Here is a 26933-nt window from a genome sequence, read left to right as displayed (position 1 = left end):
GGGGGTGTGGGTTGGTCAGGGAGAGTTCAACTGGGGAAAAATTAGACATATGTAAAACTTTAATCAATAAAGAATAAAAAACCAAACCAACCAAACAAACGAAAATCAAAAAAAAAATAGATCAGCATGTCAAATGCAAAAGTTTCTTCCTCTTTATTCCTACCTTTGAAAATGTAAATAAAAGTTTTACATTCACAAGCTAAAAAAAAATCATGCCATCTCCTTCTACAATCATATTCAATAAACAACCCTGCAGGCAAGCTTAAAAGCTATTATTTCCTGTTTAATAGAACTGGCTCAATCTCCCTTGTATTTTTTCATTAGCAATGTGAAATACTCACTAAATAGCAATATGTATATATTTTAAATTACCAAGACCCTAGTAAGATTAATTAAGGGGAAATATACAAGACTGGATTGTCCTTCCTACATTGATTACAACCAAAGTATATCATTTTCATGAACTTTTTAATGTCACTTTATAAGCTGTTTCCATTAAGATTAAAAAAGAGGGCCATGATGGTTTCCACTGGGTCTCCTAGAAATAATTATTTGAGTTCTATAAATAGATATGGTAGAGCTTGTAAAGAAAAGTTTGTTGTAATGACTTTATTTTTTTATTTTTAATTTTTTTTAATTTCTTTTTTTTAAAAATATATTTTATTGATTTTTTACAGAGAGGAAGGGAGAGGGATAGAGAGTTAGAAACATCGATGACAGAGAAACATTGATCAGCTGCCTCCTGCACGCCTCCTACTGGGGATGTGCCCGCAACCAAGGTACATGCCCTTGACTGGAATCGAACCTGAGACCTTTCAGTCTGCAGGCCGACGCCCTATCCACTGAGCCAAACCGGTTAGGGCCTTAAATTTCTTTATTGATTAAGGTTTTATATATATGTCCTTATTCCCCCATTACCCCCGCATCCCACTCATGCCCCCACCCCCCTGTTGTCTGTGTCCATTGATTAGGTTTCTATGCATGCATATAAGTCCTTTGGTTGATCTCTCCCCCTTAACTCCACTGTCCCCTACCTTCCCTGAGGTTTGACATTCTGATGGATGTTTCTCTGTCTCTGGATCTGTTTTTTGTTCATCAGTTTATGTTGTTCATTATATTCCACAAATGAGTGAGATCATGTGATATTTATCTTTCTCTGCCTGGCTTATTTCACTTAGCATAATGCTCTCCATCTCTATCCATGCTGTTGCAAATGGTAAGAACTCCTTTTTTTACCACAGCGTAGTATTCCATTGTGTAGATGTTCCACAGTTTTTTAATCCACTCATCTGCTGATGGGCACTTAGGCTGTTTCCAAATCCTAGCTATGGTGAATTGTGCTGCTATGAACATAGGGGTGCATATATCCTTTCTGATTCGTGTTTCTAGTTTCTTGGGATATATTCCTAGAAGTGGGATCACTGGGTCAAATGGGAGTTCCATTTTTAGTTTTTTGAGGAAACTCCATACTGTTCTCCACAGTGGCTGCACCAGTCTGCATTCCCACCAGCAGTGCACAAGGGTTCCTTTTTCTCAGAATCCTTGGCAGCACTTGCCATTTGTTGATTTGTTGATGACAGCCATTCTGACAGGTGTGAGATGGTACCGCATTGTTGTTTTGATTTGCATCTCTCTGATGATTAGTGACTTTGAGCAGGTTTTCATGTCTCTTGGCCTTCCTTCTGTCTTCTTTTGAAAAGATTCTATTTAGGTCAGTTGCCCATTTTTTGATTGGGTTGTTTATCTTCTTTTTGTTAAGTTGTAAGAGTTCCCTATAAATGTTGGAGATGAAACCCTTATCGTTGATATCATTGACAAATATGTTCTCCCATGCAGTGGGCTTTCTTGTTGTTTTGTTGATGGTGTACTTTGCTGTGCAAAAGCTTTTTATTTTGATGTAGTCCCATTTTTTATTTTCTCTTTCGTTTCCATTGCCCTAGGAGCAGTATCAGTGAAGAAATTGCTTCGGCATATGTCTGAGATTTTGCTGCCTGTGGATTCCTCTAGTATGTTTATGGTTTCCCATCCTTTATCCATTTTGAGTTTCTTTTTCTGCATGGTGTAAGTTGGTGGTCTAGTTTCCTTTTTTACATGTATCTGTCCAATTTTCCCAACACCATTTATTGATGAGACTGTCTTGACTCCATTGTATGTTCATGCCTCCTTTGTCAAATACTAATTGAACATAGTGATTTGGGTCGATTTCTGGGTTCTCTATTCTATTCCATTGATCTATATGTCTGTTCTTGTGCCAGTACCAGGCAGTTTTGAGAACAGTGGCTTTTTAATACAGCTTGTTATCTGGTATTGAGATGCCACGTACTTTGTTCTTCTTTGTCAAGATTGCTGTAGCTATTCGGGTTCTTTTTTTTAATCCAGATGAATTTTTGGAAAGTTCGTTCTAGGTCTATGAAATATGCCATTGGTATTTTATTGGGAAGTGCATTGAATTTATAGATTGCTTTGGGTAGTATGGACATTTTGATGATGTTGATTCTACCAATCCATGAACATGGTATGTTCTTCCATCTGTTTATGTCTTCCTCTATCTCTTTTTTCAGTGTCCTGTAGTTTTCCACGTATAGGTCTTTACCTCCTTAGTTAAGTTTATTCCTAGGTATCTTAATTTTTTTGGTGTGATGCTAAATGGGATTGTTTTTTTTAGTCTCTCTTTCTGTAAGTTCATTATTGGTGTATAGAAATGCATAGATGTCTTGGTGTTAATTTTGTATCCTGCTACATTGCAGAATTCATTTATTAAGTCTAATAATTTTTTGATGGAGTCTTTAGGTTTTTCTATGTACATTTTCATGTCTTCTGCAAATAAAGACAGCTTTTCCAATTTGGATGCCTTTTATTTCTTCTTCTTGTCTTACCACAATGGCTAGTACTTCCAGCACTATGTTGAACAGGAGTGGTGAGAGTGGGCATCCCTGTCTTGTTCCTATTCTTAGGGAAAATGGTTTTAGCTTTTGCCCATTGAGTATGATGTTGGCCGTGGGTTTGTAATATATGGCTTTTATTATGTTGAGGTATGATCCTTCCATTCCCACCTTGCTGAGAGTTTTTGTCAAGAAAGGGTGTTGGATTTTGTCAAATGCTTTTTCTGCATCAATTGATATGACTATGTGATTTTTATTTCTCAATTTGTTTATGTGATGTATCACGTTTATTGATTTTCGAATATTGTACCATCCTTGCATCCCCAGGATAAATCCTACTTGGTCATGGTGTATGATCTTTCTGATGTACTGCTGGATCCAATTTGCTAGAATTTTGTTGAGGATTTTGGCATCTATGTTCATGAGGCATATTGGCCTGTAATTCTCTTTCATTGTGTTATCTTTATCTGGTTTTGGAATTCGGGTGATTCTGGCTTCATAGAATGAGCTTGGAAGTGTTCCTTCCTCTTGAATTTTCTGGAATAGTCTGAGGAGGATAGGTTTTAGTTCTTCCCTGAATGTTTGGTAAAACTCTCCTGAGAAGCCATCTGGCCCTGGGCTTTTGTTTGCTGGAAGCTTTTTGAGGACTGCTTTATTTTTTTCCATAGTTATCAGCCTATGGAGATTTGTAGAATCTTTCTGAGTGAGATTTGGAAAGTTGTATTTTTCTAGGAATATGTCCATTTCCTCCAGGTTGTCTAGTTTGTTAGAATAGTGTTGTTCTTAGTATTTTTTAACAATCCTTTGTATTTCTGTGGGGTCTTTTGTTATTTCACCTCTTTCTTTTTTTTAAAATATATTTTTATTCATTCCTTACAGAGAGGAAGGGAGATGGATAGAGAGTTAGAAACATAGATGAGAGAGAAACATCGATCAGCTGCCTCCTGCACACCTCCTACTGGGGATGTGTCTGCAACCAAGGCACATGCCCTTGACTGGAATTGAACCTGGGACCCTTCAGTCCACAGGCCAACGCTTTATCCACTGAGCCAAACCAGCTAGGGCTATTTCACCTCTTTCATTTCTGATTTTGTTTTTTTGGGTCCTCTCTCTTTGCTTCTTGATGAGCCTGGCTAGAGGTTCATCAATCTTGTTTATCCTTTCAATGAACCAGCTCTTGGTTTCATTGATCTTTTGTATTTTTTTTTTTTTTTGGTCTCTATGTCATTCATTTCTGCTCTGATCTTTATTATTTCCTTCCTTCTGCTCACTGTGCGCTTTTCTTGTTGCTCTCTTTCTAATTCTTTGAGTTGTTGAGTTAGATGATTTATTACCATTTTTTCTTGTTTTCTTGAGGTAGGCCTGTAGAGCTATAAACTTCCCTCTCTGGACTGCTTTCATTGTGTCCCATAGCATTTGCATTGTTGTGTTTCTATTGTCATTAGTCTCCAGGATATTTTTAACTTCTTCTTTGATCTCATTGATAACCTAATCATTGTTTAATAGCATGCTATTCAGCTTCCAAGTGTTTGAATGACTTTTAAATAGCAGTTAAAATAAACATTAAGCTCTAGTCAGTTTGGCTCAGTGGATAGAGTGTCGGCCTGCAGACCAAAGGGTTCTGAGTTTGATTCCCGTCAAGGGCATGTTACCTTGGACAGGGCATGTGCAAGAGGCAACCAATCGATGTGTTTCTCTTACATCAATGTTTCTTTCTTTATTTCTCTCTCTGTCTTCCACTCTCCTTAAAAATCAGTGGAAAAATATCCTCAGGTAAAGATTAACAAAAACAAAATAATAAAAACAAAACTATTAAATTCAATAAAAATAAAATAATAAGCAGTTTTTAAATAAAAAACAAATTTACACAATCACAGCTTGTGCTACTGTACACATCAAATTACCTTAACATCCCTACAAATGACATCTTCAAGGGTCAGTGGAAAGGGTGTGATATAGTTGTTTGGAATATTTTGGCAGTTGAGAGTGGGTACTACATTTGGGTTCAGATTCCTTTAGGGCTCAGAGACTTAAAAGGACTATGCCAATGTCTGCCTAAAAGGAGATAAAGTGAAATATGTATGCCCAGAGTAAAGTCTGAGTGCTTTGGTAACAAATAGGTTGTAAGTCAGGAGATGCAATGAATCATGGTGGTCAATGTAAGCAGAGATAAAACAATTGAGAATTCCCAAACCCTGGTCATAATTTGATGAAATCTGTCAGCCAAGTTGCAGGGAAACTGCTGAATACAGAAGTTTCACTTACTGTAGTCTGAGTGGCATTATTTTATCAAGTGTTTGATAAATATAGCTTTTTTTTCTAGGTAACTTTGTTTTCAAAGTTTTCTATTCTTGTTGGGAAATACCAAGAGTTAAAGAGTTGTTACACACTCTTCTAGGATCAAGCTGCTCTCCAGAAAACAGAGCGCTAGGCAATGTGGCTAGTCTCCACCATATCTAGTGCCTCTGCGGCAGTTCCTCCATATATCAACTTATTGGGAACAATTTATTTACATTCTTATTTAGATCTACTAGGTAGTGCACTTCTGACATGAGTGCACAAAACAAGAGCTATGATTCAATTAAAATATGAAGCATATACAATACCCCTGAGGAAAAGCCAGGCATCTCTAAAAGGAAATTTTATTTACAACAATGGTTTTGAGAGGAATACCCTATTTAACATCTTCAGCATTTTGCCTTCAGAACTGTTTCCTTTGGAGAAAATGTGTGGGTTATGAGAGAATGCAGATCTTTTCTTGGCTGAACTAATGGTATGATTTGCAATTTTTTTTCAATAAAACTACCAAATTTGTTACAATCTGACATACCATGTAAAAATCTTGTATGCTTTGTTTCAAGGATATTGACTTTGGAGACTAAAAGACAGAATCTAGTAATTAACTTCTGTGTTAACATAAATTCCCATAACCTGAGGAATTCATGCACCCACACAAGCTCCCAAATAGATCATAGATCACACAATTAATGTTACAAAATGGCCAACTGTTTGTTTATCTTGGCCAGGAATTCTTGCCTCTTTTCACTTCTCTGAAGGCCTCTATAGTTAAATAGTTGGGTTTTGTGATATTTTCAAAATAAATTCCATGTTACTTTCCTCCTCTGTAAATATAGGTATGTATCCTCTTTTACTGGGCAGGTTAGAGAGGTAGAAGAAAGCAGCTGCAACAGATAAACAACAATGTTTTGCAAGTCCTGAAAGCTTGACTTCCTATTGTGCTTACTATCTGGTTGACTCATTTGGCACCTAATATAATGGATTGAGCTAGACTTAACTGTTTCATATATGTATGTTTTTTGTATCCCATTACTCTAATCATTTGCAGTGGAACCTCAGTTCTTGAACTTAATTCATTCTGGAAGGTTTTTGGAGAAGTGATTTGTTTTAAAAATGAATCTTTTTTATTACAAATAATGTAAATTGAATTAATCAGTTCCAGTCCCCCAAATGATTTCCTGTTTTAACCTTGCTTATAGACAGTACATGTCTAATGTACTGTTTGATTTATAAATAAACAGTTTAAAAACAAAAAGGGCATGCAATGTAGATGAAAATTTAACAAAAAAGGAAATGAAATGTACAGTCAAAAATGAAAATTTATGTACACACTAGAACTAACTTTAATGTTGAGAGCTATTTATAACTGAATATGGAGAGAAGGGATTGTGGGATATTATTGTTTGGAAGAGATGTTCCCTTCAGGTAGCTGTTCTTCCTCTGTTTTGTCTCTTTGCTCCCCTGGAAGTTGCTTCAGGCTCACTGGGCCTCTAAATTACCAAAAAACTGTCCAATGAGGTTTGTTTTTGCCTGCATTTTAACACTTGCCTGAAGTGAAACACTGCATTGTCATTGAACGAATTTACACTGTTTGCTACTTCTTTGTCAGGGTGATATTTCTTAATAAAACTTTGACTTTCTCCCAATTTCCAAATCATTCTCCCCCCTCCTCAGCTTTCATCTATTGCTGCTACATCTGAAGGTCTTGTAGTTCCTCCGTGGTCAGCTCAGGATTGCAGTCCTCCAACTCCTGTACATCAATATCATCCTTGGACTCTCCCAGAGACACAATATTCTCCACAACAGACACAGGCTTATCCTCAAAGCCCTCAACGTCTCTTTCAGCAACAGACTCAGGCCACAGTTCTTCCAGGCTGATTGCATGGTCCTGGAAGATACTTCCCCAATGCTTTGTCTATGAGCCTCAAGCAATTGATGATATTAAAATGTCCCTTGCACAATTTCTTGAGTGTTAAATGAGTTTCATAGGTCACCTCAAAACATCTTTGAAACAGTGCCTTTGTGTAGAGTTCCTTAATATTAGAAATTACCTGCTGGTCCATGGGTTGGATGAGTGGAGTTGTGTTAGGTGGTAAGAACCTAACAGTGATGAAGCTGTACTTCACCAACTCAACCTCTAAGCCTGGAGGGTGGGCAGGAAAATTGTCCATTACAAGAAGTTCCAGGGACTTGGGAGATGGTGGCCAGCAGGATGTCAGTGAGGGAGAAATTGTGAGAGAGCAAGGGAGTGAAAGGGGAGTGTGTAAATGTGGTGTGTGTGTGTGTGTGTGTGTGTGTGTGTGCAAGGGACAGTTAGATCCTGCAAGACTTTCGGGGTTGGTAGACCTAGCTCTCTTGGACAGGAAGCCTCTGTTACCAGTGCTGGCACAGAAACCATGCCAACTTGAAGAGCAGATCTGCTGTGACTAGGAGCCCAGCTTCACCACCATCCAGACTGGCCTTGGATGAAAACCGAGACCCTACAGCCAATCTGGACAAAGACGTGCTACCACAGATGCAGACTCATGAGCACTGACTCCACCCATACTGGTCTCAGGCTACTGTGAGTTCCAGAGTGTGTTCCCTTTCTGCCTACCCACCTGGCAACATTGGTCCCACATATGCTGAGCCATCCCCTTGAATGTCAGCACACGTGCACCCCACCTGTACTGTGGCAGCCACATCTCCTGGACACCCAAGTCAACCCCCCGACTGTTGGCGTGCACAATACTCCTGCCAAGCCCACTGAAGCAGCTCAAGGCCCATGCAAATGGGTGCCTGGACCAGAAATGGGGAGACAAAAAAAACAATGCCCAAGGGAAAGAAAAGGAGGAATTGGGGGAAAGGGGAACTAAATGAAACAGAGGCATGCAATATGTCTGAAAAAGAATTCACATAAATGGTCATACAGTTCATAAACTTGATGGACTAGAAAGTCAACAACCTATGTAAGAACCAAGAAGAAATCAAAAGTGATATAGCTAAAATAAAGAATACAATGGGAGGCTTCAAGAGTACATTAAGAGAAGCAGAGGACTGAATTAGTGAGCTAGAAGACAGGGCAGAGAAACAAGTCCAATCTGAACAGCAATTAGAGAAAAAAAAATTAGAAAGAAGGAGGATACCTTAAGGGAGCTTTGGGACAACATGAAACGAAGTAACATATGTATAATAGGGGTACCAGTAGGACAAGAAGAGCAGCAAGGATTAGAAAACCTATTTGAAGAAGTAATAACAGAAAACTTCCCTGATATGGGGAAGAAAAAAGTCACCTAAGCACAGAGAGTCCAAAACAACTTGAACCCCAAAAGACCCACCCCAAGACACATCATAATTACAATGTCAAATGTTAATGACAAAGAGATAATCTTAAAGGCTGTAAGAGATAGACAGAGAGTAACCTACAAAGGATCTTCCATTACATTATCAAATGATTTCAGAACAGAAGCACATCAGTCCAGAGGGGAATGGAATGAAATATATAAAGTAATGCAAAACAAGAAACTGAATCCAATAATACTCTATCTAGCAAGGTTATCATTCAAAATTGAAGGAGCAATCAGGAGCTTCACAGACAAAAAAAGGACTAAGGGAGTATCACTACCAAGCCAGCAATGCAAGAAATGCTAAAGGGACGGCTGTAAGAAGAAAAAAAAAACAAAAACAAAAAAACAGGACAGGCAGAAGGAACACAGGCACCAAAAATATAAATGCCTACAAACAAGTACCTCTCAATAATAACTTTAAACATAAATGGACTAAATGCTCCAACCAAAAGATATCGATTGGCTGAATGGATAAGAAAACATGAACCATATATATGCTGTCTACAAGAGACCCATCTCAGAACAAGAGACACAGACTGAATGTGAAGGGATGGAAAAATATCTTTCAGGCAAATGGAAATGAAAAAAAAAAAAAAAAGCTGAGGTAGCAATACTTATATCTGACAAAATAGACCTCAAAGTGAAGGCCATAACAAGAGATAAGGAAGGCCATTACATAATACTAAAGGGAGCAATTCAACAAGAGAATATAACCCTGATAAACATATATATGCACCCAATGCAGGAGCACATAAATACATTAAAAAGGAAGGTATCAAGGGAGAGATCGACAGCAATATGATCATAGTAGGGGACTTTAATACTCTACTGACATCACTGGATAAATCCTCTAGACAAAAAATCAGCAAAGAAACAGCAATCCTAAATGACTCACTAGATCAGATGGACTTAATTGACATCTTCAGAACATTTCACCTCAAAGCTACAGAATAGACATTCTTCTCAAGTGCACGTGGGGTATTTTCAAAGATAGAGCACATAATGGGGCACAGGCAAAGTCTCTTTAAATTTAAGGAGATTGAAATCATATCAAGCATCTTCTTAGACCAGAATGGTATAATATCAGAAATCAACTACAATAAAAATAATAAAAAAATTCAAACACTTGGAGGCTGAATACCATGCTATTAAGCAATGATTGGGTTATCAAAGAGATCAGGGAAGAAATTTAAAAAATCCTGGAAACAAGTGATAATGAGAATTCAACAATCCAAAACCTATGGGACAGAGTGAAAGCAGTCTTGAGAGGGAAGTTAATAGCATTATTAGCCTACCTCAAAAAACAAACAAACAAAAACCAAGAAATAATGGTAATAAATTATCTAACTCTTCAACTTAAAGAAATAGAGAGCAACAAGAAAAGCCCAGAGTGAGCAGAAGAAAGGAGATAATAATGATCAGAGCAGAAATAAATGACATAGAGACCAAAACACACACACACACACAAAAAAAAATACAAAAGATCAATGAAACCAAGAGCTGGTTCTTTGAAAGGATAAACAAGATTGATGAACCTCTAGCCAGGCTCACCAAGAAGCAAAGAGAGAGGACTCAAATAAACAAAATCAGAAATGAAAGAGGTGAAATAACAACAAACTCCACAGAAATACAAAGGATAGTAAAAAAAAAAAATACTATGAACAACTCTATTCCAACAAACTAAACAACCTAGAGGAAATGGACATATTCCTAGAAAAATTCTACTTTTCAAAACTCAACCGAGAAGAATAAAAAAATCTTAACAGGCCGATAGCTAAGGAGGAAATTGAATCAGTCATCAAAAAACTTCCAGTGAAGAAGAGCCCAGGGCCAGATGGCTTCACAGGGAAATTTTACCCAACATTTAAAGAAGAACTAAAACGTATCTTTCTCAGACTATTCCCAAAAATGCCAGAGGAAAGCACAATTTCAAGCTCTTTTAATGAGCCACCATTACCCTAACCTCAAAACCAGATAAGGACACTACAAAGAAAGAATTATAGGCCAATATTCCTGATGAACACGGTTGCTAAAATCCTTAACAAAATTCTAGCAAACCAGATCCAGCATTACATTAGAAAGACCATACACCATGACCAAGTGGGATTTATCACAGGGATGCAATGGTGGTACAATATCTGCAAATAAATAAACATGATACATCACAAAAACAAATTGAGAGACAAAAATCAATTAATCATATCAATTGATGCAGAAAAAGCATTTGACAAATCCAACACCTTTTCCTGATAAAAACTCTCAGCAAAGTGGGAATAAAGGGATCATACCTCAATATAATAAAAGCCTTCTATGACAAACCTACAGCCAATATCATATTCAATGGGCAAAAACTAAAACCATTTTCCCTAAGTACAGGAACAAGACAGGGATGCCTGCTCTCACCACTCCTGTTCAACATAGTGCTGGAAGTACTAGCCATTGCTATTAGAAAAGAAGAAGAAATAAAAGGCATCCAAATTGGAAAAAAGAAGTAAAGCTGTCCTTATTTGCAGATGACATGATATTGTACATAGAATGCCCTAAAGACTCCATTAAAAATACTTGAATTAATAAATGAATTTGGCAATGTAGCAGGATACAAAATTAACACCTAGAAATCTATGACTTTTTTATACACCAATAATGAACTCACAGAAAGAGAAAATAAAAACAAACAAACAAACAAACAATCCCATTTACCATCACATCAAAAAAATTAAGAATCTTAGGAATAAATTTATCAAGGAAGTAAAGTACCTGTATTCAGAAAATTACAGGACACAGAAAAAAAAGATAGAGGAAGACTTAAGCAAATGGTAGAATACCCCATGTTCATGGATTGGTAGAATCAACATCATTAAAATATACATACGACCCAAAGAAATTTATAGATTTAATGCAATCCCCATTAAAATACAAACGGCATACTTCAAAGACCTAGAACAAACTCTACAAAAATTAATCTGGAATAAAAATAGGCTCCAAATAGCTGCAGCAATCTTGAGAAAGAAAAACAATGTTGGGGGGATTAAAATACCAGATATCAAGCTATACTACAAAGCTACTGTTCTCAAAACTGCCTGGTACTGGCACAAGAAGAGACATATAAACCAATGGAACAGAACAGAGAACCGAGAAATTGGCCCAAGCCATTATGCTCAATTAATATTTGACAAAGGAGACAAGAGCATACAAGACAGTCTCTTCAATAAATGGTGTTGGAAAAATTGGACAGATATATGCAAAAAAAGTGAAACTAGAACATCAACTTACACCATACACAAAAATAAACTCAAAATGGATAAAGGACTTAAAAATAAGATGGGAAACGATAAAAATCTTAGAAGAAGCCATAGGCAGCATAATAGCAGACATCTTTACCTGTACAGCTCCTAGGGCAATGGAAACTAAGGAGAAAATAAACAAATGGGAACTCATCAAAATAAAAAGCTTCTGCATAGTGAAAGAACCAAACAACAAGAAAGCCCACTGCATGGGAGAACATATTTGCCAATGTTATTTCCAATAAGGGTTTAATCTCCAACATTTATAGGGAACTCATTCAAATTCACAAAAGGAAGAGAAACAATCCTAGCAAAAAATGGGAAAATGATCCAAATAGACAGTTTCCAAAAGAGGACATAAAGAAGGTCTAGATACATGAAAACATGCTCAAAGTCACTAATCATCTGAGAGATGCAAATAAAAATAGTCATGAGGTACCATCTCACACCTGTCAGAATGGCTATCATCAACAGATCAACAAATGACAAGTGCTGGAGAGGATGCAGAGAAAAAGGAACCCTCCTGCACTGCTGGTTGGAATGCAGACTGGTAAAGCTACTGTGGAAAACAGTATGGCATTTTTTCAAATAATTAAAAATGGAACTTTGATTTGAACCAGTAATCCCACTTGTAGGAATATATCCCAAGAAAACAGAAACACCCATCAGAAAGGATATATGCACCCCTATGTTCATAGTAGCACAACTTACAATAGCTAAGATTTGGAAATATTCTAAGTGCCCATCAGCAGATGAGTGGATTAAAAAACTGTCATACATCTCTACAATGGAATACTACACTGCTGTATAAAAGAATGAATTCTTACCATTTGCAACAGCATGGATGGAACTGGAGAGCATTATGATAAGTGAAATAAGCCAGTCAGAGAAAGAAATATCACATGATCTCACTCATTTGCGGAATATAATGAACAACATAAACTGATGAACAAAAATAGAACCAGAGTCATGGAAGCATTGAACAGACTGTCCAACCTATGAGGGAAGGTGGAGGGGTGGAGGGTTGAGGAGGTAACAGATCAACCAAAGGACTTGTATGTATGCCTATGAGCATAACCGACAGACAGAGTCGGGGCGGGGGTGAGGGCATGTGCTGGGGGGTTTGGGCGGATGGGGAATGGTCAATGGGGGAAAAAGGAGATTTATGTAAAACTTTAAACAATAAAGAATTTAAATTTTTTAAAAAAAATGTGCCCTGGTGGTAATTGTTTATTTCCCAGGAGATATTTCTTCACACTTGGGCAAACACTTCATGAACCACTCAATAAAAAATAGCTTTACTGTTAGCCCTCCATATCACATTCAACTTTTTTCCATGACATTTCTTTTGAAAACTCATGGATATTCAGAATGGTAGACCAGTAGAGGCTTTAATTCAAAGTCACTGCTCACATTCCTACACAAGAATAATGTCAGCTTGTCCTACATTGGCTTGTGTCCTGTCAATGACATATCCTCCTTTGTGATGTAAGTCCTCTTTGGCATTTTCTTCCAGAAGAGGCCTGTCTCATCAGAATTGAACACTTCTTGGGTAACAAATCCTTCGGCCTCTACATATTCTTGAAATTCTGTCACAGAATTACCAGCAGCTACTTTGCTAGAACTGGCAGCCTCCCCATGCCTCACTGCACTATGAATGCCACTTATTTTCTTAAATTTATCAAAGCAGCCCCCTGCTACCTATAAACTAATCACTTTCAACACCTATTCCAGGGGTGTCTTTCAAGAAGTCAGTATGCATCATCTTTGCTTTTTCACATATCATTGCCTCCAAAATACTATCACCAGCTAACTGTTTTTCATTTATCCAAATCAACAACCATTTTTCTATCTCTTCAATTGCTTGTGATCAATGAGCACTTTCACAACCTTAGCAATATCAGTACTCTTGATGGTCTCTTTATATTTTAAAATTGTACTAATCATCGATTTTGCTATGCCATGCTCAGTCACCAGATCAGATGCAGGAATACCTCTATCATACTTTGCAATTATTTCTTTTTAAAGCTCTATCATTATTTACATAAATTTCCTTTTCACTTTACTTCTGTCACTAACCTTCTTAGTTCACATGGTGACTTACTATACATATTTAATAATAATAAGTAGCAACAAAAGCCAAAAAAGCATGAAAATATTCACAGCACAATTTCCTATGATGTTAATAATTCAAGACTTAGCAGTAAACTGACTCATATTCGCACATTCTCTCCTTTATTTGTCGCCTGAGAGATGCATACAGGTATCAGCATGAAAGGGTTATTAAGTGGAGAACCAAAGTTTTATTCAACAACTGAGACATTTTTTTTCCATAAACAACATGGTTGAGAATGGAGTTAAGATGGGAGATGTTTGAGAACTGAGAGTAAAAATGGTATAACTCAGTGGTCAGCAAACTCATTAGTCAATAGAGCGGCTTGTGAGCCGCAGTTTGCCAACCACTGGTATAACTACTTTGGAATATAGTTTGGCAGATACTTGAAAAGCTAAATAATCCTGGAGAGGAAAAAGGACAGTGGTTAAAAACTAAGGAGATCTGAATAAAATAGGAATTTTAGTTAATAATTAGTTTTGGTTCATTAATTGGAAAAAATGTATCATAGTAATTTAGATGTTAATAACATGGGAAATTGGGTATAGAGTATATAGAGAGCCTCTATACTATCTGCTATGAACTGAATGTTTGTCCCTCCCTTATTCATATATTGAAACCCTAACCGCTAATGTGAAGTATTAGGAGGTGGGGCTTTTGGAAGGTCATTAGGTCATGAGAGTAGATCACTACTGAATTGCATTAATGCCCTTATAAAAGAGACTCTAGAGAGCTGTCTCGCCCCTCTTCCATCCTGTGAAGACATGGGAGGGTACAGTGAGAAGACTGCCATCTGAGAACCAGAATGTGGTCTCTTATCAGCCATTGAATCTGCTGTTAGGGAGACACAGATTCAGATAGCAACTTAAATTGTGTTCCACCTAGATAAAGGGGAGGCTGTCTTTTGTAGTGAAAGTTCCCACCCAGGTTCTTAATTAGGTCCTTTTAATGTAAATGAGGTATCCAAATTGTGCAGTTCTAATTGGACAGGGCAGGTCTTAGTCCTTAATAAAAGACAGAACCAGGGTTTTCCTTATAATAGCTGACTCAGGCAGCTTAAGTGAGCAAGGCATAGTGTGGAAAACTGAGAGTTCAATCTGAGGTTTTTCCCAGTATACCTGGTACAGAACAAGTGAGAAACCCTTGTCAGCAAATGGCCTCTAGGCTCTTATTACTTATAAAATTGGAGCCCTTGGTTGATCATGGGGAGTCCATTTCAGCAGATAAATTCTTTCTTGTGGTTCACATCAAATGAAACCTTCTTCTCACAACTATAATAGTCCCAAAACTGTAAACAACCCAAATGTCCGTTAACAAGTGAATGGATAATTGAGCTGTTTATATCCACATATTTAAATACTACTCAGCAATAAAAAAGAATGACTATTGATACATATACAAAGATAGATGAATCTTAAAATAATCGTGTTGCCATGGCTGGTTTGTCTCAGTGGATAGAGCATCAGCCTGCAGATTGAAGGGTTCTGGGTTCAATTCTAGTCAAGGGCACATGCATGGGCTCAGTCCCCAGTAGGGGGCGTGCAGGAGGAAGCCAATCAATGATTCTCATCATTGATGTTTTTATCTCTCTCTCCCTCTCCCTTCCTCTCTGAAATCAATAAAACATATTTTAAAAAATAATAATCGTGTTAAGTTAAATAGTGCAAACACAAAAGCATAAACCTATATAATTTCATTTATATAAATTTCTAGAAAGTGCAAATTGATTTATAGTGACAGAAAGATCAGTGTTATTGTGGAAGAAGGGCAGGAGTGAAGGATTACAAAAAGGCATCAGGAAACTTGTATGTGACTGATAAGTTCTTTATCTTGAATATTGTGATAGTTTCACAGTTGTATACAGATATCAATCAGCAGTTACAGACTGTAACTTTAAATTGTGTGCTGTTTAATGTATGTCATTATACCCCCCAAAATCTGTTTATTTTAACAAATTTAGTCAGTCATGTACAGGAAAAAGGAGATAATTATCTTAGGCTCATATAACTACTACCTTTGATCAGGAAACAGCTCTGAGCTTTTGGTAGTGGAAATTTTGCTACTAGAAACCATTGTACTTGTCCTTTGGGTACCAGTTTCATTCTCTGAAAAGTGAAGATGACCCTTAAAATTGTTTATAGGCAGATACATTGATAATAATTCTAACCATGTATCTTCTAAAAGTGGAGACAATCAAAATGTCCTTTGATAGAGAATTGGATAAAGAAGATATGGTACATATATACTATGAAATACTACTCAGCCATAAGAAAAGAAGAAATCAAGATATTTGTGACAAAATGGATGGACCTTGAAAATATTATGCTAAGCAAAATAAGTCAGTCAGAAAAAGCTAAGAACCATGTGATTTCACTCATATGTGGGATATAAAACTGAAACTCATAGACACAGACAACAGTATGATGTGTACCAGAAGAAAGGGGATTGGAAGTAGTAAAGGGTAAAAGGCACCAAATACTAGTATATGGTGACAGTAGATGATTTGACTTTTAGTGGTGAGCACACAGTGCAATATACAGATCAGTTATCATAGAAATGTACACTTAAAACCTATGTTATCCTATTAACCAATGTCACCCCAATAAATTTAATAAAAATAAAATAAATCCAGTTGCACTAAGTTCATAAATCTTAATATGAAATTGGCTAATAAAGTGTCACTAATTAGGAAACAGTTTAAAAGGGAATTAATAGTTAAGAACTAATTGTAAATGCTATACTGATTCTTTTTATCTGAACATCTCTTTCATGCCAAGCAATAAATTAGTTTTTTAAATAGCTTTATTGAAATACAATTTACATATCATGCAATTCACCCATTTAAAATGTACAATTATCTGCTTTTTAGTATATTCACAGATATGTGCAACCATCACCATAGTCAATTTTGTAACATTTTCACTACTGCAAAAAGAAGCCCCAGACTATTTAATGGGTACACGGCTTCCTTTTGGGGTGATGAAAATTATCTAGAAATAGATAATAGTGGTGGTTGCACAACATTGTGAATATATTAAATGTCACTGAGCTGTAGACTTTTAAATAGTGCTGATTATGCTATATTGTATCCACTACACCAAAAATAAAAATATACACTTTAAGTTTCTACCCCCATCCCTCCATTGCACTGGCACCAAGAAACCATTGTTATACTTTCTATCTATAATAATAAAAGCATAATATGCTAATTAGACCAGACAGTCAAATGACCTTCCGGACATCCTTCCGGATGAAGCTGTGGCAGCAGGGGCCGAGGCAGAGGTGGTTAGGGGTGATCAGGCAGGCAGGCAGAGTGGTTAGGGGTGATCAGGCAGGCATGCAGAATAATTAGAGGTGATCAGGCAGGCAGGCAGGTGAGTGTTTAGGAACCCGTGGTCCCAGATTGTGCGAGGGATATCCGACTGCCGGTTGGTTGGGCCTAAACCAGCAGTCGGACACCCCCCAAGGGGTCCCAGATTGCGAGAGGGTGCAGGACCCCCCACTGCTTACGAATTTTGTGCACCAGGCCTCTAGTCTATATATATAAAAGGCTAATATGCAAAGTGTTCCCTTGGGAGTTCCATCGGAGACTGGGAATTCAATCGCTAGTTATGACATTCACTGACCACCAGGGGGTGGTGCGGAACATGGCGGGCGACCAGCAGTGGTGGCAGGGCACTAAGGGAGCAAGGGAAGGAGGAGGTGGGGAGGCAGGGAGGCAGGGAACCTGATCAGCCCTGATTGCTGGCCAGGTCTGGGGACCCTATCGGTGCATGAATTTCATGCACCAGGCCTCTAGTATCTATATATTTGCCTATTTTGGACATTTCATATAATATGTGATCTTTTGTTACTTCCTTTTTTCAATAACAATGTTTTCAAGGTTTATCCATTTCATAGTTTGTATTAGTGCTTCATTCATTCTTTTATGGCTCAATAATATTCTATTGTATAAATACACCACATTTTATTTATCCATTCATCAGTTGATGAATATTTTGGTTACTTCCACATTTTATCTATTATGAATAATGATCCTATGAATATTTGTGTATAAGTTTTTGTGGGAATATATGTTTGATTTATTTGATTAACATATGTAGGAGGGAAATTGCTAATAACTCTATGTTTAATCATTTGAAGAACTGCCAGATTGCAACGAGGAATCAAACCTCCAACCTGTGTATGTGCACTGACCAGGAATTGAACCTTCCACCTTTTTGTGCATGGGATGACACTTCAACCAACTGAGCTAAACTGGCCAGGGCCAGGTTGTTATCCAGAGTGGCTCCACCAGTTTGCTCTCCTACCAGTAGTATATGAGAGTATCAATTTCTCCAGAGTCTTTCTAACACTTGTTATAATCCTGGTGAGTATGAAGTGTTATCAAAGGGTTTGATTTGCATTTCCCTGATGACTAATTTTATTAGGCACCTTTTTATGAACCTTCCTCTTAGAAACATGCTAACACAGTCAGTATTTTACATAGGCTTTCAATGTTATGAACCCTTAAAGTGGAATTATTGGGTGGAAATATGAATAGAAACTATCATGGTAGTTATTATAAATTATATTTAACAATAGTAAATAAGATAAAGTATACTTGTTCCTTTTACATTGCCATATATTCAATAAAAATGTGAAATAATACACTTTGGATATTTGTACTGAAGTATTAGATTGGTTTCCACTATATGACTCAATGGGAGTAGAGGGGGAAGGGTGTCAATTGTTATTGGACTGAGAAATATTCATTACATGTCACCATCTCTGAAATCAAAGGGTCATCCCACAGACTGAGGTAGTAAAAATTACTTATCCTTTATTTGTACAAAAGAATCATACTATGTAGAATTAGAAAACCAATAAAATAGATGTGTTTATACCAGGGGCATATCTCTGTAACAGGAGAGTGAAAAAAAGTCCAGGGAGGCACGGATCTGAAAGATCAGTCACTTTCGATATGAGCAGTTGGTACTGCAAAAAATAAACACTATTTAACAAGAGTCCACAGTTATTTTGATGGGTACTAGATTACTACTGCCACTGTAGCTTTACACCTATGGCATATGAAAGTAGTTTATTTCTAGGGAGTAAATGAACATTTGCTCAGTGATCTGAGGAATCACCTACAAAGTTTGGATCTTTGGTATGGCTGGAAGTTGTAACCTAAGCTTTGGAAACTCAGATGAATTTGCTTAGGCAGTTTTGAGGGGGTCATTGCATCCCATGCCATATTCTTAGAATCTGAGAAAACCTACATATATTGGAGGCTGACACATTTTTATTTCTTAAGGCAGCCAGCCTCACTCTCTCCATCATATCAGCTTTTAGAGAATGAAATGATTAGGAATTGCAATTAAAATCCCTGGCAGAAACTCTTCTAGGATGTTCCATTTCTCTACTGCAAAGACGGCAAAGAAAAAATAGCAATTCAAGTTCTGTACCTTATTTCACCTTCTCTAATATGACCTGCCAGTTCTTCAATAAACTTCTCCCCTTTCATCCAGTAGATCATTGGTCCAGACTCTCCACTAAATCCAAAGAATGCTTTGCAAGGGATATTCAGCGGCTTACCTGAGAATGACAGAGAAAAATAAATGAGCAGCTGGCTCCAGGTTATTGCTGGGAGACAGAAAAAAACTTTTAACATCCAAAGGAAAATTCAGAGGTGACCCATTTTCAATTCTTCTTTCAATCATCTTATCATTGTACATGAGGAAAAATTTAAATGTTAAAAGAGCTCAGAAATTTTAAAATTCAAGATTTATAAAAAATAAGAAAGTTAAAAAATCAGTTTTAAAATCTGTTTATTTTTATGGTCTCCCTCTTTGGAACTAATATAAAATAATCAAATGGAAAGAATCCCTTTTTATTTTTCTTTGATGAGAGTATTAATTACTCTTTACTTGGAATTTCCTTAGAAGCTAACATTAATCCAAAGTGTAAGTTAATTTTTGATTGGTGAAAAAATGTATAATAGACTGTCTACTATTATTAAGATTGCATAGGGAAATTTATTTATTATAATTATCTATTTGAAAAAAATGGATAATACAAACCAAAGAGATATTTTTTTAACTACAGAAACTTCTATAAAAAGTACATGCAGAGAAATCTCAGTCTAACAATATCTTCTTTTTTCTTTGTGTCACTCACAGTGCTGAAATAATTGAAGACAATATCTAAGCACTTTTTTATTATTAATCTTTGTGATTAGAGCTAACAGCTTTTGAAATTGTAAATTTATTATCAAACATATAAGCAATTATTTTTCATGGCATTGATTTTGTTTTCTTTTTGCAAAGTAGATTTAGTAAGAGGAGAATGGTATAGAGAACACAATATTGATATTTAATAAAAAGGAATCCCCCAATTCCTAAATTGTAATGTAGCATGTCATTTTCCCTGTAACATACAATTTTTTGCCCTGGTTGGAGCACAAGATAAAGCAGTTTCAAAAATATTTTTCCTTGTAGAGTACATAGTAGTATTGTTCCCATAATTGCTCTGAGCTGTGGACATTTTTTCCATTCTATTCTTAAATTGATGCAAAACTTCCATGTTCTAAGAATCATTACTTTTTCTAGGACCCTTTCTCTTTAATCACCATAACCATCAGATGTCTTCCTTTGAGGACCATTTCATAAAAAAACTCTTTTAATGGGAGTTTGGGTCTCCATAAGACAAGTGGAAACTAAGAAAACCTTATAGACATGTGGACACTGGTGAGAGGCGGGACTTAATCACAATAAATAACTCATTGCCAAATATTAGTCTTATAGTACAAATTTATAGCTCAGAAAAATGACATGTCATTTGGATCATTTAATTATTGTCAAATCCTTTGATGTCACCAATAAGTTGTATAAATCTAACACAAAACTGAAACAAGGTTATTCATTGTTGTTTCAAACATATGTTCTGTGATATAAACTTGTGTAAAAATGAAAGGTAGCCTTGCATAGTGGAAAGTGCACTAGACTAAGAGGAGACTTCAATCCTCGCGAGCCTCAGTTTGCCGACCACTGGATTAGACAAATAACCTGAAGCAGAATCTATCTAGGCATTTCTAAAATCTGGGTTATGTGCATGTGAAAACTTCTATCTACCATTTGCCTCTGTTTACTACAGTATTTTTTTTTTTTTGCCTACAGACATTTTCAAAGTCATTACTATGTTACTTAATAGCCATTCTGCTAGTAAGACTTATTCTTAACAATGCTTATATATGCAATACAGTATCATTAACTATAGTCACTGGGTCAAAAGGCAGTTAAATTTTTAATTTTTTGAGGTATCTCCACACTGTTTTACACAGTGGCTGCACTAGTCTGCATTCCCACCGACAGTACATGAGGGTTCCCTTTTCGCCACATCCTTGCCATCACTTGGTGTTAGTTAATGTATTGCTGATAGCCATTCTTGCAGATGTTAGGTGATATCTCATTGTGCTTTTAATTTGAATCTCTCTGGTGATTAATGACATTCAGCATTTTTTTTCATATGTCTATCGGCCATCTGTATGTCCTCTTTGGAGAATTGTATCTTCAGGTTCTTTGCCCATTTTTTAATTGGATTGTTTGTCTTCCTAGTTTTGAGTTGTGTAAGTTCTTGATATAATTTGGAAATTAGCCCTGTATCAGATGTATCAGGAAATTAGCCCTGTATCAGATGTATCATTGGAAAACATAGTCTCCCAAACAGTGGGTTTCCATTTAATTTTGTTGATGGTTTCTTTTGTTGTGCAGAATAATTTTAGTTTGATGTAGTCCTACTTGTTTATTTTTTTCTGTATTCCCCTTGCCAGAGGAGCTATGCCAGAAAAAATATTGCTCAGGGTGATGTCTGAGATTTTACTGCCTATGGTTTCTTCTAGGATTTTTATGGTTTTGTGACTTATATTTAAGTCTTTTATCCATTTTGAGTTCTAGTGTATGTTGTAAGTTTTTTTTTCCTTGCATGTACCTGTCCAATTTTCCCAACACCATTTGTTGAAGAGACTGTCTTTATTCCATTGTATTTTCTGACCTCCTTTGTCAAATATTAATTGACCATAAAGATGTGGATTTAATTCTGAGCTCTCTGTTCTATTGCATTGATCTATATGCCTCTTCATATGCCAGAACCAGGCTCTTTTGATTAGAATGGCATTGTAGTGTACTTTGATATCAGGTATTGTGATATCTCCAATTTTATTTTCTTCCTCAAGGTTGTTAAGGCTATTTGAAAAAAAAATTGGTTCCATATACATTTTTGGAATATTTGTTCTAGATCTTTGAAATATGCCATTTGTATTTTAATAAGAATTGAGTTGAATCTATAGATTGCTTTGGGTAGTATGGACATTTTAATGATGTTAATTCTTCCAACACATGAACACAGTATATATTTCCACTTATTTGTATTTTCTTCAATATCTTCTAATTTTCTGTGTATAATTATTTTACCTCCTTGGATAAATTTATTCCTAGGTACCTATTTTTTGTTATTGCAGTAGTAAATAGGATTGTTTTCTTAATTTCTCTTGCTAATAATTCATGCCACTGATTTCTGAATATGAATTTTGTATCCTATCATTTTGATGGATTTATTTATTCGATCTAGTAGATTTTTGTGGAGTCTTTGGGGTTTTCTATGTACAATATTATGTTATCTACTAGTATACATATAAAACCTTAATTTGCAAATAGACCAAATGGCAGAATAATAGAATAAATGAATGACCAAACAACTGGTCACTATGATGTGTGCAAACCACCAGGAGGCGTGTGTGGAACATGGCAGGCATTGGCAGCAGGCAGCAGAGCATGGAACATGGTGAGCATTGGCTGTGGTGGGATGGTGGAGCAGTTGAGCAGGGATGCCAGACCAAGGCAGGGAGAGCCTCTGGTGGTTACTGAAAATTCTTTGCTCCCATGTGCTGTGGTCCCGCCAGGCACTCGCACCTGCTGCCAGCACCCAATACTGGTCTGGATCACTCAGCGCCATCAGCAGGTGTGAGCAGCAGCTGCCAGCCCTGATCACCCCTGAGGGCTTCTTCACCTCCCCTGCTCCTGAGGGGCTATCAGTGCTGCAGCTGTCACTTGCACCCACTGAAGGTGCCCGCCCCACTTGCAACCACTGCTGGCACAGGTCCCAATTGCTCCATGCAATCAGCGGGTGTGCGTGGGGCCAGTGCCATCAGTGCATGGGAGCAGCTGCAGCGGGAGTGGGGATGGTGGGATTGAGGCTGCCAGCAGACAGGGGACCAGGGCCATGGCAGGAGGGGCCGAGCAGGGGCATGGTGGATGGGCCAAGACCTGCCCCTGTGCTCACCACAGCCTTGCGGCCCACAGTTCCTTTCAAGGTGCACGAATTTGTGCCCTGGGTCCCTAGTCTTAAAATAATGACAGTTTTCCTTCTTCCTTTTCTGTGGCAAGGAATTCAAGTACTACATTGAATAACAGTTGTGAATATAGATATCTCTATTTTCTTCCTGATCTTAAGGGAAACACTTTTAATTTTTACCCATTGAGAATGATGTTGGATATAGATTGGTCTTATATGACCTTTAAAATGTGAGGTAAGATTCCTATATTCCTACTGTGCAGAGGGTTTTTATCATACATGTGCACTGGATTTTATGAAATTCTTTTTCTGCATCTACTGATATGATCATATGATTTTTATTCTTTACTACATTTTTGTGGTGTACCATGTTCATTGATTTGAGTATATTGTACTAACATTGCATCCCAGGGATAAATCTCACTTCATTATGGTGTGTGATACTTTTGATGCATTTCTGGATCTGATTTGCTAATATTGTATTGGGGATTTCAGCTTCTATGTTAATCAGGGATATTGGCCTGTAATTTTCTTTCTTTGTAATGTCTTCATCTGTTTTGGAATTAAGATAATGCTGGCCTCATAATTAAAGCTTGGATGCCTTCCATCCTCTTGAATTTTTTGAAATAGTTTGAGAAGGATCGATGTTAGTTCTTTTTTAAAAATATATATTTTTATTGATTTCAGAGAGGGAGAGGGAGAGAGAGATAGAAACATCAATGATGAGAAAGGATCATTGATTGGCTGTCTCCTGCCCACCCCCTACTGGGGATTGAGCCCACAACCTGGGCATGTGCCTTTGGCCAGAATCGAACCTGGGACCCTTCAGTCTGCAGGCCAACGCTCTATCCACTGAGCCAGACCGGCTAGGGCTGATGTTAGTTCTTTGAATGTTTGATAAAATTCACCTGTGAAGCTATATGGTCCAGGACTTTTGTTTGATAGGAGTTTTGTTGTTGTTTGTTTTTGTTTGTTTGTGTGTGTGTTTGTTTATTTTTTAATTACAGCTTCAATTTCATTAGTTGTATTCCATCTATTCAGGTTTTCTGATTCTTTCTAATTCAGTTTTGGAGGGTTGAATACTTCTAGGATTTTATTCATTTTATCCATTTGTCCTATTTGTTGGCATATAGTTTTTAATAGTATTTTCTTACAATCCTTTGTATTTCTGTAATGTCAGTTGTTACTTCTCCCCTTTCACTTCTGATTCTGTTTATTTTGAACCTTCCTCTTTTTTTACTTGTTGAGTCTGGTTAAAGGTTTGTTAGCCTTGTTATCTTTTCAAAGAATCAGCTCTTGGTGTCTATGAGTTTTGTCTTGTTTTTAGCCTCCTTGTCATTTATTTCCACTCTAATCTTTATTATTTTCTTCTTTCTACTTACTATCATCTTTGTTTGTTGTTCTTTTTCTGGTTCTTTTAGGTGAAGCTTAGATTGTTTACTTGAGATTTTTGTTGCTTATTGAGATAGGCCTGCAATGCTATGAACTTCCCCCTCAGGACTGCTTTCATTGTATCTGATAGATTTTAAATAGTTGTGTGGTCATTTTTATTTATTTTCAAGGATTTTTTTTATTTCTTCCTTGATATCATTGTTAATCCATTTGTTATTTAATAAAATGCTATTTAGCCCCCATGTGCTTGAATGTTTTTCAGTTTTTTATTGTAGTTGATTTCTAGTTTCATACCTTTGTGATCTGAGATGTTTGATATAATTTAAATCTTCTTGAATTTGTTAAGACTTATTTTGTGTCCTAAAATATGGTCTATGTTTTAGAATGTTCCATGTGAACTAGAGAAGAATGTATATTCTGTTGTTTTCTGATGAAATGCTCTGTATATGTCAATTAAATCCATCTGATCATGTGTGTTGTTTTAAAGTGGCTGTTGCCTTGTTGATTTTTTTTTTTACCTGGAATATCTCTCCATTTATGACAGTGGGGTAAAATCCCCTACTGTGACTGTATTGCTGTCGACCTCTCCTTGAGTGCTTATCAAGATTTTCTTTATATATTAGGTGCTCTTTGGTTGGGTGCACATATGTTTACAAGGGTTATATCCTCTTGTTATGTCTATCACTGTAGTGTTCTTTTGTGACATTATTTGTCTCTTTTATGGCCTTTGTTTTGAAGTTTATTTTGTCAGATAATAACTATTGCTATCCAGGTGGTCTTTTTGTTTGTTTGTTTTTTCATTTCCATTTGCATGGGATATTTTTTCCTTCACTTTCAGTCTGCATGTATTTTTGTTCTGAGGTGGATCTCTTATACAGGATAACACAAAAATGTATACACATTTGAATGATTATAAAGTCAGTATTTATTAATATATAGTTCATTTTCAAAATTTAAAATAATCTAAAGAAATTAATAATTTTCTTTTTGCCAATGCCTGTTTTCAAACTGATGACTGTTCTGGTCCAGGCACTGCTAGTAAAGGGAAGCAATGGAATTGCAAACATCAAGAATCATTTGTGATCCTTCCATTCATCAACTGCTGCTGGTTTTGTAGCATAAAATTTATCTTTTATGTATTCCCATAAATAAGTTTAGTTGATAAATTTTCTTTGTTCAAAGCTTAGTCTGTCTTCACCAATTATTTCAGATCAATTAAACCTGAAATGGGGTACAAATTAAGTGAGATATCAGCTGTTTTGGGGGACACACTATATATATGGGTCATATTTTCTTATCCATTTTGCTACCCTCAGTCTTTTTATTGGAATATTTAATCTGTTTACTTTTAAGGTTATTGTTGATAGGTACTTATTTATTGCCATTTTATTCTTTATACCTATGTTCATCTCTCTATATATTTCTCCTTCTTTTAAAGCAGGCCCTTTAACATCTCTTGCAATACCGGTTTGGTGGTAATGAACTCCGTTAGCCTTTTTTCATCTGGGAAGCTCTTTCTTTTGCCTTCAATTTTAAGTGATAACCTTGCTGGATAGAGTAGTCCTAGTTTTGATCCTTGCTTTTCATGACTATTAATATTTCATGCCATTTCCTTCTGGCCAGAAGTGTTTCTGTTGAGAAACCAGCTGACAGCCTTATGGGAACTCTCTTATAGTTAACTGTTTCTCTCTTGCTACTCTTAAGAGTCTCTCTTTAACTTTTGCCATTTCAATTATGATCTGTCTTGGTGTTAGTCTCTGAGTTCATCTTGATTGGGATTCTCTGTGCTTCCTGAGTTTATGTCACTTTTTTTTCTTCACTGGGTTAAGGAAGTTTTTAGCCATTATTTCTTCAAACAGGTTCTCTATCCCTTTCTCACTCTCTTGTTTTTATGGTATCCCTGTGATGTGAATTTTATTATACTTGATATCCTAGAGACCTTTTCAATTTTCCTCATTTTTAAAAAAATTCTCTTTTCTTTTTGATGTGCTGCTTGGGTGCTTACTGTTATCTTGTCCTCTAAATCATTGATTCAGTCATTTTCTTTATCTAACCTGCTATTGCTTCCTTCTAGTATATTCTTCATTTTAGATACTGTATTCTGCATTTTTGACTGGTTCTTTTTTTATGGTTTCAGTGTAATTCTTAAAGCTTACTATCTCTTCATTTAAGTTCACACTGAGATCACCCATTTTTTCCCTAAGGTCCTTGAGCACCCTTAAAACCATTGTGGGCTGCTCCCCACCCTTGATGTAGCCACACCACCCACACCTTCTTGTCTGGTTCCTAGACAAAAGTTTCCCTGGGA

At 36.6% G+C, this 26933-nt stretch overlaps 1 protein-coding gene across 1 annotated transcript in view; it reads right to left on the bottom strand.

The window, feature by feature from the left end:
- Positions 1–26933, bottom strand: part of IL1RAPL2 (interleukin 1 receptor accessory protein like 2) — a gene marked incomplete at its 3' end in the record, with an annotated part of 799403 nt that overhangs the window by 87510 nt on the left and 684960 nt on the right. Inside the window, exon 5 of the mRNA XM_080652525.1 lies at positions 19351–19480. Coding sequence (XP_080508651.1) covers positions 19351–19480 — 130 coding nt within the window. The remainder of the gene's footprint in view (positions 1–19350; positions 19481–26933) is intronic.

This window comes from Plecotus auritus, assembly GCF_963455305.1.
Source record: "Plecotus auritus genome assembly, chromosome: X".
In the NCBI taxonomy this organism is placed as follows: Eukaryota; Metazoa; Chordata; class Mammalia; order Chiroptera; family Vespertilionidae; genus Plecotus; species Plecotus auritus.
The sequence above is the reverse complement of the archived record's forward strand: the minus strand, read 5'-3'. Positions and strand labels throughout refer to the sequence as shown.